The sequence below is a fragment of the Bacillus rossius genome, chromosome 8 (genome assembly GCF_032445375.1).
Source record: "Bacillus rossius redtenbacheri isolate Brsri chromosome 8, Brsri_v3, whole genome shotgun sequence".
Lineage (NCBI taxonomy): Eukaryota > Metazoa > Arthropoda > Insecta > Phasmatodea > Bacillidae > Bacillus > Bacillus rossius.
Genome location: NC_086336.1, coordinates 39,976,514 through 39,991,890, shown reverse-complemented (window position 1 = coordinate 39,991,890; position 15,377 = coordinate 39,976,514). Strand labels below are relative to the sequence as shown.

The window sequence follows — 15,377 nt, the reverse complement described above, 5'->3', positions numbered from 1 at the left end:
AATAGCTAGGGATTAGTGTGCTGAATTTATTAGCACGAGCTAGATTATATGAACAAATATTATGTGTACATGAAGTGGAAGAACATGCCTGTACCATTCACAAATAAAGACACTGAACTTAGTTTAGCAAAATGTTGCTGAAGTTTACTAGCAGTTGTAGGTTGGAGTTCAAGGGATGGACAAACTAAAATGAGGAAGAATAAAACTTATTTTAGTAGAGTCTGTAAAATTTTCAAAAGGCCAGCTGTGGCAGTGCCGGCTGAAGAATCACTTTTGTTGCAAGGGTCAGTCATATGCGCTTACCGTACAGCATAACTGTTTATGAGTACTTGATCAGTACCAAACAGCAAACAGTGGCGGATACATTTTTTTTGGGTGCGGGGGGGGGGGGGGGGGGGGGGGGGGGGGGGCAAAAAAATTAAAAAAATAAAAATTTTGTTATTTAAAAAAACGTAACGTCAACAATAAGGGGTGCTTGGACTGTCAACATTATCAGTCTCAACATAGTCACTTCCTGTATAGCTTGTTGTTTCAGATGTTGTGACAGTTCAACCCGCATCACCATAAATAACACCTTTTCATCAAAATATATAAAATATTTTCATAACTTTGGAAGGAGGGGTACATCACCCCCATCATCCTTCCTTATGTTCACGTCAGGTACCCAAGTAGTTCAGAGCCTACATTAACCTTGACTATACTGTCACATTAAATATATCTGCACATAACCGTGTACTGCAAACACCCTACCTTTATATTGTGATGCTATCTTGTGAAAATTGCAGTCAGCCCAGGTTGTTGCACTGAAGTGATTTTACACGGGAACTGCTAAATAAAAATTAGTACACATTGTCGTACCAAAATGTGCTGACAATCTCATTGTGTAGCAACTTGTAGAGTAGAGTCTTGCTAATCCAGACCCTGCTCATCTGGACATCCAATTAATCTGGACGGGAGTAGGTACAATCTTAGTTTTATGTTTACATTAGTATTAAAAATAAAATTAAGAAGTAGGAAAAATTTTATGTATGAAAAAAAAAACCATAAATGTTTATAGTTTTACCCATATAAAACTTGTATTACATGCAACTTAAAGTAAATTTAGTTTAATCCGGACTTTCAGTGATTCGGACAGGGTCTGGATCAGCGGGACTCTACTGTAATTAATTTTGTTTTTGTATTTTCTATAATGTGTTTGTGTGCTTGCAGTGCTCAAACTTGATGCTGATAGAGAGCGTACCTGGGGAACCGTTCAGCTTCCACGCCATCCCGTTCGACAATCCTCGTGTGCAGTACACGTTACAGGTAACTGGAGTTGTGTTTTGGGTCATTCATTCGTTGTGCAGAACCTCTTGTTCACGCTTTTGTGGATGCTTTCTCAGCCGTAGTTCCTACACCACCTCAGCCTAACACAGCCTAGCAACACTTTGGTCGGTTTTTAAGTGCTTAATCCCTGTAATCTATCTGTTAATTGCTTGTAGTCTTTCTCTGCACTGGGAGGATGTGACCAATTTTACTAACTTCAAATACTTGCTACAACGGCATTCAGAGCCAGTGTTTCTCTTCGTAGATACTGTTGGCATAAGTTCCTAAAGTTTAAGACTTAAATCAGTAATAGCCAGTGGAGTGTTTTTTTGTACTGTTATTTTTTAACTCTTCATTCTCCCCTGAGAAGGATTTTCACATGTGCCACTGTGTCTTGTGTGGGTGGGTAGCACTTTGAATGGTCAAAGCACTCTGCGCTGCTGTGAAGCACTGTTATGTTTTCCTAATAACTACCCTGCACTGCTCACATTAAAAGTTGTGCTAATTAAATTAAGGTTGCCAATGACATCATGTTTTTTCTCCTCTAATTGCCTTGAAATTGTTTGTAAATGCCATCTGTCACACACTAGTATGGTTTTAGCAAAGGAACCATATTCCGCACCAGCTTGTGCTTATGGTTTGACTAAACTTTTTTTCTTGTAAAAATGTTTGTAAGCACATTTAATGGATGTAAGTAGATTGTAAGTTAATGTAATGCATCAGTATTTGAAAAGTATTTTTTTTTTGCCTAAGTGCATTTAAATCCATTTTTTGATTAATTACCAGTTTATACCATGAAATCGCCTGATACCAACATGTTGTCAGAATGAATGGTTTCTTGCATCCCATGAGCGGGCATTTCACAGGTTTGTGGGCTGAGTTGTACAGATGTGCGGTGATGGATACCAAGGTTGCTGACGGCGAGTGGGGAATGTCTGCAGGCCCGCAACTTGGAGCAGAAGCGGGAGTGGACGCTCCAGTTGAAGCGAGTGATACTGGAGAACTACAACGTGGTGATCCCGTCGCATGCTCGTCAGCTCGTCATGGAGCTGGGGCAGAGCCGCACTGACGGTAATGCAGCATGCTGTAAAGTCGTAGCACCTGGCTTGCATTATATCCATGTATCCAGGTCATCTGGAGAAACTAATGGTCTGGGAACAAATAATTTCATTGTGTTGATAAGTAGGAATCAAAATTTATATTCTCAATAACAGTCACTTCCATAAAGTACAGTCTTTTGAACCTTTTACCACAACGCAAACTTAATGCGATGGTGTGGGTATCCCACAGCTGGACAAATAAATACTTCATCCGTGTAGTGATGTATGCAAGGTCACACCCGTCGTCATCTTTAATAAGATAGCAGTCTAGCTCATGAATACAACTGGTAGTATGGAACAGGGGACATTTGTGACTTGTGGACAGAGGTCATCTCTACTCGCATGGGCGTAAATCCCACCCCGCTTGCAAAATCGTAACTGTGAAGGGGGGGTTAATTCCGCTGGCCCCTACAGATTTTGGCCCCTGTCTACGAGGCTAAAAGCATAATATATTCTCCAGTTGGGAGCGGTGTGAGGGGAGGCCACAGTAGCATTGCTCTCGTTTCAGATGAGATAATGGCGGAGAAGAGCACTCCGAAGCGACAACACTCTGCGCCAGAGTACCTGGAGAAGAGGAAGCAGGAGCGACAGCGCAGGAAGTCGGAGACAGGCCTGCGGAACAGGCTGCACCGCAGTAGGAAGTCCGAGGCCAGGAATGTTGGCAAGGTGAGGATGACATCGTACGGCCGAAGGCCACCCCAAAGCCCGACCTGCACCCGCCAGTACTCGGCTCCGCTAACGGAAAGCACCCCTAGCCATGGCCCACCTGAGTCAAGTGAGCGGACCGCAGCCCAAGGTAGAGAATAGCGAACCATTTTAATTACACATGCAACGCACTCCCCGTGCCTACAAAATTCCCCACACAATAATAAAGTAATCAGAAACAAACAAAAGCCCCTAACTAATAGAGTGCGACGTAGGAGTGCCCGGGTCACTCACCTGTAGCTTTCTACTAAAACAGCTGTGAGTGCAACCCTTGCGGCCTTCAGCCTAAATTCAGTAGTGAAATGTGGGACGTAACGCAAACTGCCCCAAATTAGCATTATCATTCGCCACTGGAGTAGTTATCAAGAAACAGACAGTCTCCAGCTTGACTCTAATATTCAAACTTATTTTAGACAAACTTATTAAATGTCAATTCTAAAACATGTATAGATATTAAGTTAATCATTAAGTTTTATTGTATGAATTTAGAGCCACTTGCTTTTTATTATTAATGTAATTTTTTACGAATAACGGAACTTTAGAAACTCTGGCGCGACAGGGAGCTCACCCCTCCCCTCGCGCCAGGGCCAGATGCCAGTACAGCGCGACTCGCGGACCGGGACGGACGCACGTCCCACAGGGAGCCAGCATTTCTTTGTTTCACTGAACGTCCATCTGGTAATTATAGTCACAACCAAAACGTTTTTTTAAATACTCCCCGTGTGCGCCCGGTCCTTTTTCCGGTGTAGGGCCTAACCCAGCCGCGTAAATTTAACACGCCCCACACAAAGCATTACGTGGGGCCGTGCAGTATACGGTACGGGCCGTCTCCCGCCACCCCAGAACTTTAATTAATCGCCCAGTGCACAGGCACAGGCTACAAGCTTAGAAGTGTTTTTAATTTAGTAGCGAGCCGCGGTCCACACAGGTGGGCCCGCGCGTCGCAATTTACCGATTACGAGATTAGCCGATACTAATCGAACACTCTCCCTCAACTGCGACTGGCGTGAGGGCTTAATAAGTAAACACACTTAGAGGCACGCAGGTGTCCCTCTCAGATAACGTGTGGAGTGTAATCGTGTACGTAAGAGCACCACAGGGTGCCGTTTTGTCAAGTGTAATTGTAATAATAGTGTAATCAAAACTTCTACGTGTTCCGACGCCTCACTGGCAGTCATGTACCGCCGAGTAGACCTCGCGCCCAATGTAATGAACCAGTGTAAATCGTGAACAATAAAACGTCCACCCCGCACCTCCCGTGCGCGACGTGCGACCCGTAGAACAACCAGAACAGTGTATGTAAATTAACCTAAACAACCCAACCTAATCAGGAAACAAATTCCATCACCACCGACGGTTCTAGCGGGCCACGCTGGGGCAACGAACCCATGACCATCACACGGTTAGACACCGAGCTAGCCTGGCGCCCTCCCGGAACAGAAATCTCTAAGAAAGCCAGCCACCTTACTAGGACCTGCGCCCGACCTCGAACACGAGACCGCGGCGGACGGCAAGGAGTGGCATCGTCTCCCAGCATTTGGCAACCAAACCATTACCCATCAACTTCAGCGCATGTATTGTGGATTTGTCCAACCCTGGCATTTTAATGCTTTGCTTTGGATTTACCCAAATGGGATTTCATTTTAAATTAATTGCTCAGATTAGTACAAAGTCTTTTGCTTGAATACTTTTCAAGAGAAGTACATAAATAATTCCCCCTTCCTTTTTTTTTAAATATAAAAACTTAAGTTACTCATAAAATGTTTGGTGGCTTTCATCACATATCTCACTGCGCTGTATCTTCTCCAACTCTTTTAATTCCGTCACTAGATACAGGTCCCAAATCGCTGCTGCATGCTGGAGCAAAGGTCAAGTATGCTTTTTATTTGCCCTTCTTCCTGTTCCTTTCAGAGTTCCCCCAGGCACCTCACTTCTCTCCCCTTTTTCTACCACTCTCTGAACCTGTTTCTCCCAAGCCAGGTCACTCTGCAGTCACCCCCAGCCTCCTGTATCTTGCCCCTTCCAGCACTTGTGGGAAAACCTCAAGAAATATTTATGAAGTTACTATTCAGTATCTCACTTATAAATAAAAATTTTGTGGTGTTATGGAAGAGAGGGTTAGGTGAAAAGTGTATTATTTTTTGGTGAGGCCAAACTGTCTTTAAAATTTATGATTTATCTAGCAATATGCTTTGCTTAGGTTGATACTTATTTAATATTTTTACCTGAGAAACAACTCTTTTGAAGAATAATAATAAAAAACTGATATTTAAATATTGCTAATTTCCAACAAAAGAAATGCAATATAAAGTACAGAAAAGTGTAAGGATAGGTACCCAAGTTGTATAAGATGAGATAACAAAATTATATGTTTTATTTTACTGAGACTGATTTATTTCAATATTTTTGAGTATACTACTACTTTTTTTTACTACTATTTCTGAACTGATTCAAACATTCCCTGCTATAGACAGACAAACATATAGTTATCCATGAAAGAAACTAGCTGATCAAAACCAACATATTTGTATGTTTAACCTGGAAATTTGTTGACAGTGATCATAAATTAAATTCCAACTGTTGTGTAAGCGTGTGTACTTGTGTGCAGTCCGATGCGGACAGGCGTGAGCGGCGAGCTTCCAGCAGCAGTTGCGACCGCAGTCAGAGCAGAGAGCCCAGCTCCACCCCGATCAAAATTAAGGTGAGTGCTTGTGAGCGATGTACCTACCAAGGGAACGTGCCACTCAGAACCATTTAATAAATTTAATTTTTCCCAGAAAATAGCACAAGGTGTGCACAGTTTGGATTAAAGGGATTGATTGATATGTTTCTACTACAATGTAAATATTGACATGTGGTATCGTTCCATTCTGAACAATTAATTTTGTCATTTTGACAGGCTGGGTGGTTTTATGGCTTCATCTTTCATACTGAAGACGTGCATTATTCTCTGACTGTTAGGTGACCATGCTTGTGATCATGTTATCACTCTCGGCAGAAACATTTCAATGTGTGTCATGTATATAAGGTCAGCTTGGCTCATACATGCATCTAGCCAAACAAGTTTTGCTTTGAAATAATTACAATCAGAAAGTCAGTAAAACAAATTTATAACCCAGTAGCATTCATAGGATAAACTAATCCAGTACTGCATTATAACACCCAGCTTATTTGTGTCCTCAACATTAAAACTCTGATGTTAAATTGCAACCAGAAAGTCTACGGCTGACACTGATGTTCTTAATAATCAAAAGTAATAATTTCCAGTAAGTCCTGGAATTACAGACCTATTACATTCCTGGAAATGGTCCAGTAAGAAAAAGGTGCATTAATCAAATTACTTTCTTTATAAGAAAAAATGTTAATGTACCAGGTTATGTATGTTCCCAGACCTTTAAAAAATGCTGCTTTTATTTTTGACTGTCTAAATATACATAACAAACTTCTGATTACATATTTGACAGTTATAAATGCAACCAAATACGGTATGTAATAAATGACTTATAATCTTATTAAATTAACCTTTGACGTAAAAACTTTACTGCCGGCTCGTAATTGCAGGGTGGTGGTAAGGGTTGTCAACACATCGTAGCACAGCCAAAAAATTGAAACTTTGTCAACTAGATGAAGCAAGCGTAAAGTTTGTAAACAGATTAGTCCGGTGACTTTGACAAGAGCGAGGGTGAGAAAATGAACACGAGGAAGTGAGTGAGAGCACGTGACAAGTGGCAGTGTCCCCTCACATGCCTTTGATGGAGTAGCAGCAGGGCCAGCCTGTTGCATAGACATTATCAAACAACATATACGCTAAGCCTAAATCTGACAAACAATAAGTTACATAGAAATAAACGCTTACATTATTAGATTTCACTGAACGAAACAAACTTTAATAATATCTTAATCTGTTTCGTTTTTTACTTTGGGTAAAAATACTGCGAACATACAGAGCCTGTATAATGAAGGACCAATGGCTAGTTAAAAACAAAATTGGAATAGAATGGCTTGTGTACATCACCGTCCAGCAATGCAGCGAACGACCTGCACAGATTCAATTGTCATAACAGAATGCATGGGCCGGTGGAAGGGATGAGTTGGCTGTTATTTTCTTTGCCACGTGGATCGTAAAGATTAGCCCTGCGTCTTAACCTCCTTTTTTTACAGGTGCGGAAGAAAAGAGACGCCGACAATCTTTCCAAACAGTTCTGTCGTCCTTCAATAACCATTATGCATGCGTGCAAGAATTATTCACGGGCATGCACAGTGCAGCACTTAGATATGACATGAATGTAGATACAGACTATTCAAGTAGTACCAACCCAAATCATTCATAAGTTGCGACGCGGACATGTCCACAGTAAAGAGTGCTATTAACCAAATAAAAGGCAACAAAATATTGTGTCTGTTATAAAAAAAGTTCGTTAATCGAGGAAGTACTGTACATGAACACACGTGATTACTGCCATGTGTCATATGTTTTGCTTTTGTTTCAGGAGAGGTTTGGTAGCTGGAGGCGCAAGTCCGAGCCAGGCTGTTACACGAGTTCTGCCCCGGCCTCGCCGTCTCTAGATCACAGCAAACTGAGCATAGCTCACGACGACGGGACTCTCAACGTCGAAGCAGGTCTCGCGTCGCCAGAAATACCACCAGATCGCGGCCCAGGAGAGGAGAATGCAAATAGCAATGTGGACATCTCGCCGGGATTACAGGTTGCTGCTGAAAGTGATGGCGAGTTGGCAGAAAGTAAGGAAAATATAGCAGAGGCTGGCGATGAATCGAAAACACTCGAAGATATCGTAGGCCAACTGCTGATGGAGAACTTAGAGTTCCAGAAGATCCTCAAGAGGCAGCAGCGTCACTTGAATCAGAGGAGTCGCTGGGTTCCTCCAGGCGTGAGCAAGCTCTCTAAGGACGAGACCAGTGATGATGACGAGGGTCTGTACGAAACATTCGCTCCACCATCTCCTGCTCCTTGCAGTTTGCAAGGGCCAGCTTATCGAGCCCATCGTCATGCCCACATGAGACTGTTGCGTAATGAACATAAAATTCTCTCCTCGAGGCGAAATGAATTTCATCCAGAAAGTGATGGCGACTATGTCACGTTAATGTACCACAGGCAGAGCCAAAATGCATTGCTGCAAGTTCCAGGACAGAAACATTCACCTTGTGTTCTTCGAAGCACTAAATCTGCAGATGCACTTGTAGGAGATGCCATATTAAATGCAGACGAAGAAAGGAAGAGTAGCATTTGGGTCCAAAATCAATCGAGACTTGAGAATGAAGAGCAGGAGGGTTTCGGAAACTATGACAATCTGGAGCGCATCTGGGAGACAGTCCGCAAGCAGCAGGAGGAGATCCAGGTCCTGGCGAACGCAGTTGAAGGTGACAAGCTGCCTCCAAGTGTTCCCCCGCGGGTGCTGAGTCCCAACTTGCCGGCGGTGTGGCTGAAACAACAAGGAGAGCACCTGGCGGTGTCCACTCAAAAGTCCGGGTCCCTGCCTCGCAGCTTTCAGGTGGGCAACGAGACAGATAGATCTAGTTTCAGGCCTCGGCTGCTGACCAGAGATGGGAAACCATGCTCGGACAGGCCTTTCACGATCGCCTCGGACAAACCTCAGGAGATAAACTTTGACGATATTGAGCGTTACATCGAACAAAGTAACACAGCGCACACTCGAAACAGGTTCCCTCTTCACGGAGACACGACAGAAGAGGATAGTACGACTGAATACGCAACAACTCCCAACCGTAGCCTGGACGAGCTAAACGTCCATCCCGACTACAAAATCTACAGACCTAGCATATCATTAAAATACATGATATCGAGCGTGAGTAGCAAGTTGGCAAGTTTGCGGGCGAGTTCGGAAACCCTCGATGCGGAAACGGAGAGAGAAAAGATCTTGCGGCGGGAAAGGCGAGCGAGCAAGTTCGTGCACGCTTTCGCTCGCCAGTACGGCAACATGTTGCGGCAGCGTATTCGGAATCTCGTGGGCGACGAGACGGAAGAGATTTACAACACTCCCAACCTCGCAACACCCGCCACTCACAACTCTCAGCTCCCCATCTACAAACAAGGGAGCTCTAGCCTCGGTGCTCGAATCGCACATTGTTCAGACTACGCCAATCCTCGCATCCTCTTTCCGAACATAGGGCAGAAGACGACCTCGGACATGAATTTCAAGTCTTACGTTCCCACCTGGTCCTCCAGCGAAGGAGATAAATCTTCAGCACAGAATGCGGATGTTTGCCGCAGAACGACCCCACCGCAGAGCGAGACGTGTCTCCCTCCGTCAAGCATGATGTCCGCCTCGCCGAGCTCGGAAGACTTCAACGTGAGCGACGGGTCGGCAGACAGCTACTACGAGAGGTCGTTCGAGGCCATCGAGTCGCTGATGGAGACGGACGCGCTGAGGGACTCGGCGGTGTTCAGCGACCAGGAAGATGCGGCGGCCGACAAGCCTCGCAAGGTGCGGCCCCCGGTGCCCGCGAAGCCCCCGCGGCTGCGGCCCGAGGAGCGGCTGGTGCGGGGGCTGGAGGGCATCAGCAGCTCCGTGCGCGAGAGGCGGCGCGAGCTGGAGCGCTGGAAGGCATCGCGGGAGGACGACACCAGCTCCCAGCACTCCGCTGCATCCACGGTGGTGGAGGTCAGGGTGGTGGAGGACGGCGGCACGGGAGGGGGCAAGGGCTGGGTCAGACACGTCATCGGCAAGCTGCAGGGAGACGTCGTACACTTCTCCCTGAAGCACACCTAGCCCGCCAGTCCAGCGATCTGCAGTCCCCTTTTATTGCACAGTGTGAGCTGTGAAATACATGTTTCATGGTATTTCTAAAGCCTCGTTGACATGGCGATAATTACTATTGTTTTTGATACTATCACAATACTCTCATCTTGCATAGTGGTGGATCCAGGTGGCAAAAATGAGTTGATAGCCCCCTTCCCCATCTCCTATTTTTAAAAGCTTTGATGGTCATAAAATGTGAGTTGGTACCAAAAAAACAGCTGGCTCTACCTCTGTTCTTGTTCTAATAACAGTACACGTGCACTTCTGACATCATGTTGAGTTATTTAGTTGAGAGAGTACATACTCGTGAGAATGCTCCACATTATCATGTTTGTGTACTTTGCCTGAACACACATTCCATGTTGATTAGTGTGTCTAATAGTTGGCTTCTTATGCTGCATTGTGCTCTTTTTAACAAACTGATATACAAATCTTTCCCTTATGGTTTTTTTTTGTTGCTATTATGACAATGAAACCATTTTTGCCACAAAGTAAGCGACACCCCATTAACCATTGAGCAGAAGTCTTTTATGCACATCGAAACAGATACTTTCACAACGTAACTATCGTTCACTCTTGTGACAGAACTTTGTGATAGAACTCTCTGTGTCAACCAGGTTTACAGCTTTACAAACCAAAATGTTTGGTAAATTTTCGTGTATGCTAGTGGTACAAAATGACTGAATTCTCTGTAAAATCTTTATCTGTTCTCATGACAGAGAAAAAGTGCCAAACATTTTTTGTCTGTTACCTAGCTGTGCTTCCAGTACTTTTATTCTTATGAAAAATATTTTGTACAGTTATCTCAAACTTCTTCATGTATTTAACGTAAAGCTGAATCATTCTAATGCCATGTAATGACATTGTGACTTTCATATTCAATCAACTAATATTATTAATGTTACAATTACATTACATATACTATAATAATTTTCTGCAACAGTTGCTCAGAAGATCTTTCTTAGAAATTTTTCAACATTTTGATAGAATATCATAAGTAGGTTTTGAAATTATGTATTTCATCCATAAAGTGTACATTCTTGAAAATTTTAATCCTGTAGTTGACAATACTGCAGTCAATAAAATATCTACAGCATTATTTTAATTTTCACTGTTTAAAATTTAAGAGGTCTTGAAATGTAATTTATAAATTGAGTTTTTTTATATTTCATGTTATTTATTTTTTGTAAGATTTAAATTTATTTCATAACATTATAAATGAAGTTGCTCAGAGCAATGACAAAGTCTGTGAATTCATAGACGCAGTTACTTTGGTTAAAATTAACCTCCCGTAAAAATTGTCTTTTTGAGATTGTAGTATAGAATTATTTAAACCTAGAGTGATCTCTTAGACCAATATTTTAAGTAGTAATTTTAAGCTTTACTGAATAATTCAAAAACCATCGAAATTTACGTCACAAATATTTTTCTTTTACATTGGTATGTTGATCTGTTGACTGTTGTGATCAAGTGTTTGACTGAAACCTTTGTGCTGTGTTGTATCAGATGTGTTTACTATACTCGTTGCTCCCCGGGTAAACACAGTAACACAACTGAACCTCTAAACTCCAATGCACTTGTTCAGTACGAGTGCAGAGTTTTGTGTTGGTGTTTTCGAAGGATCACTTGTATTTTTCAGAGCTTTCTGTTTTAGTTAAATATCAGAGCTGACAACACACTACATAAATAAACTGCCTACATGGAAACCCAGCCATCTGCTGGGATAAGGTTTTACATGTTAAATATTATTTAGCACAATTAAACTATTTTTCAGAATATCACATTCAAACAAATCTCACACTGTGCATTGCCAAGACAAGAACATGGCTATAAGAAGGTCAGTACAAAAAATTATTATTTTGTGTTTAAATGTTTGACACACACTTACAAGAACTTCTTTGTAATTTTTTTTCTTTTATGGCCATGTTCTTTGCTTTACAATACGTTGCGTGGTTTTTGTTTTGTGATAAAAGGTTAATAATGCCAGATATTAATTAACCTGTACAATCATATCAATGTGCATGTTTGGGTCTCCAGGTAGACTGCATTATGCTCGTAATTAAAGAGGGAAAAAAACATTTATTGTAATCTCAGTATTCCAAGTACATTGTTATGTTGTTTGTACTCAGTCATATGTAGAACTATCTTGAGGGAATGGAAAGTGCAAGTCATCCAGATAGTTTCAGATTTCTCTCAAGAAAATAGTTTCTTAGAAAACAACCATGTATCCAGGTTTGTTTAAACCATCACACCAATCATTATGCTGTTTTTTCATTCAGAGTACAATACCCACGTCTATTTGAAATGAACGTTCTGCCTCATTATGTAATAATTGTGCAAATGAATTGAAGTTATGATGCCCTACAATTTTAATTTCTGTAGTTGTGGTTTTCCTATCCATATATGTGACTGAACTATTGGTAACTATCTACACAGTTTAAATAATAATTGTAAAACATGTTAAAAATACATTACATTCCTGAACTTTGTTTAAAGCAAAACCATGGCAGACCATGTACCATTCCATTGTTATCAAAGCCTATGTTTCACGTGCACAGCACATTTGAAGCCCAACCCACTTTATATAAGAACAGGAGAGAACTTGCCTTGTAGTTCCTAATGTATAATGCTGCACATGGTTAACCAAACCCAGTTTTCTTTTCGTCAACCATTCACGTCACAAAAAAAAAAAAAAAAAAAATTTCACAGAGCAATTTAACGTTAAGTTCTCTCGGTGGTTTTTTAAAGATAACTATAACAATTTTACATTTATGATTATTTTGAAATAACCTTTAGTACAATGTGCTATTCAGCACAAGAAAACATTTACTTTCACAAGGTTTGCTATAGCTCCGTATAATATTGCCATATTAGAATAAAAGTTAAACTACTTTAAATGTCTTATTTTACAAATACCTTAATTATTTGCCATGACATATCACTATACATATTACCCATTGTTAGAAGAATCTACAAGTGTTTATATGCTAGTTAGCAGCTACCAAATGTTTATTTTGTACTTAACATATGATTGTTATTTGACTGCCATTTAAGCTTTTTATAGTATTATTTGTCCAATTTAAAATAGTTTTAAGAGATAAATAAATATGAATACTATTATATTGATAGTGATTGATAATTGCCATATTTGTATAGCACTGAAATTGTTACATTATTCAGAAGCAATGAATTTTAATGCAAATGTAAATTGTTGAGTACTGGTAACGTTATTGTTACACAAAATTTTTTTTTTGCATCAAACACAGTTTGTTGTTGTAATTAGATGTATATATATTTTCTTAATAATTTTGATGTTGTATATTACTAAGTGTCAGAAAATGTGACAATAAATTTTGTGATATAAGAATAAAGTTGCCGCTAAAGAGTCCATTACATTTTGGGATTGTTTATTTAGCTGTTCAATATATTCCATCATAACCATAAGATTCATAAATAATAATAGAAAATGGGAATTTTTTTTACAATTCATAATATTAAATAAGGTTAAAAAAAAGTTTCATGTATTGATTTATGTATACAACATAATTTTTCAGGATGTCATAAAAAAAATTTGATCATTTTTTATATACACACATCTATAAAATATTTTCCTCTTCCTCAGTCGAGAATCCAAAATAAGTTAGGCTTAGTGTGAAGAAGCGGCATTAAATTTACACACAGCAACAGGCAGTGACAGATACAGGAATTTTTGTCGAGTGGGTGAGAGGTGAAAATTTTTTTTAAAATTTTAACTGTGTATTTAAAAATCTTTGTTAATAATGACGAAAAGTACACATTTGGTCCTAACAGAGGAAAGTGTAAGCGATGCTGCTTTCTAAACATCTTGTCTAGTACTTCACATGCGTTTATTTATACTTTTTTATGTACACCTATCCCTCACTTAGAACGTCTTCAGATTGCACGGATTCATTTAGCGTGATGTGAATTTTAGTGTCCCCGTCTTGAATAGCACATCTGTAAATTTCAGTTAGCACAAAATCTCGGCAGAAAAAAAAAAGTCTGTTTCAACTTCTGTAAACAACAGATGTGTTGTGGGATACAGTTAGCCAAACAAGGGGGAAGAGATGCGCTCGCAGGTCTGTCTACGCTATCGGCTGTTGTACAAACATCAGCTATGGCAAGTTAAATTGCGGCTATGGAGTGTAAAGGACCAAGCGTTTTTACGTCTGCGCGTATGCCGCCGTGCCATACCGTTGTCTCCTGGCCACAGACCGGGCCGTGAGCTCAGTCTAGCCAGTGGCAGGGAATTCACTCAAACAAAAGCAACATCTGCCCATTCAGCTGCCGGTAACTGTACGTGCTTGATCACTCATAAACTTATAATGCATCGTGTTCAAGTATTTGAGACAAAACTAGAAGTATTTCGGCACGCAGATTATCATGAAGGCCACGCTTATGTTGGTCGCACTTTAGTTTTAATTTTAAGCAAGTCAACTGTGCGCATAATCGTACGAAATAGGGACTCTTACCAAATCTTTATATATATATTTCTTGTGTGCGTGTGTGTGTGTCACTGAACTCCTCCTAGACGGCTGGACCGATTTTGATGAAATTTTTTGTGTGAGTTCACGGGGATTCGAGGATGGTTTAGATTCACAATTGGATATTTTATCTCGATTCTGAGTTAAGAAAAAACTAAAAAAACACGCTTTAAAAGCAAAAACACTAAGCATTGTTGATAATTAGCCTCCATGGCAACGGGCTTTTGCATTGTTGTTGCCTTCTGGGAAAGGTTTTTGGTAACGGCAGTGGCGTGCCCAAGAGGAGGGGTATGTATAATGAGAAGATACAAAATGTCCAGCGTAGAAATACTTACCGCCATATGTACATTTGGGCAGGACAATGTCTGTCGGGTCCGCTAGAAATATATATAGAGATATATATATGTAGAAAGATATATAGAGATAGAGATATAAATAGAAAGATAGAGAGAGTTATAGAGATATACATAGAGAGATAGAGAATTATAGAGATAAAGAGAGATGCTTAGTATACGTTTAAAAAATTGATTGAGGCATTGCAACGCATGCCGGGCATTATCTAGTCTTTATATATATATATATATTGTTACGATTTCCCTGCGGGTTCGTAAGGATAGCCCAATTAATAGATTTTATTCCACACACACAGTTTTATTTATTACTACTACTTGCCACTTACAAATAATCTTCTAAATTGGCAGATAATTAATTACACGTAAAGAAATGTCAATTCCCCAGTCACTCGTTTCACACACCTCGCTGGGCCGCACTTCCGGCGCAACTCTCACCGCAGCACCCCTCGTGGGTCTCCGCCGCGGGACTCCGTCGCCGCACTCCGCCGCCGCCGTCACACCCTTCGCCGAGATCCCACTCGGCGACTCGCTCGCCACTTCACTCGGGACTCCGCCGCGCCCGCGACTCTATCGCCCGGAAACTCCCGACTCCACTGAACTCACTCACTCCCTGCCCTGGAACCTTCGTCCAAG

General features: G+C 41.2%; 1 protein-coding gene across 3 annotated transcripts in view; it reads left to right on the top strand.

Moving 5' to 3' along the window:
* The window catches only part of LOC134534785 (uncharacterized), a 310,090-nt gene extending 296,816 nt beyond the window's left edge, over window positions 1–13,274 (top strand). For all 3 annotated transcript variants that reach the window (XM_063373363.1, XM_063373364.1, XM_063373365.1), the window contains exons 10-14: window positions 1,210–1,305; window positions 2,247–2,376; window positions 2,914–3,071; window positions 5,719–5,811; window positions 7,601–13,274. In XM_063373363.1, coding sequence (XP_063229433.1) covers window positions 1,210–1,305; window positions 2,247–2,376; window positions 2,914–3,071; window positions 5,719–5,811; window positions 7,601–9,859 — 2,736 coding nt within the window. In that variant the 3' untranslated portion in view covers window positions 9,860–13,274. The remainder of the gene's footprint in view (window positions 1–1,209; window positions 1,306–2,246; window positions 2,377–2,913; window positions 3,072–5,718; window positions 5,812–7,600) is intronic.
* Window positions 13,275–15,377: the final 2,103 nt, after the last annotated feature.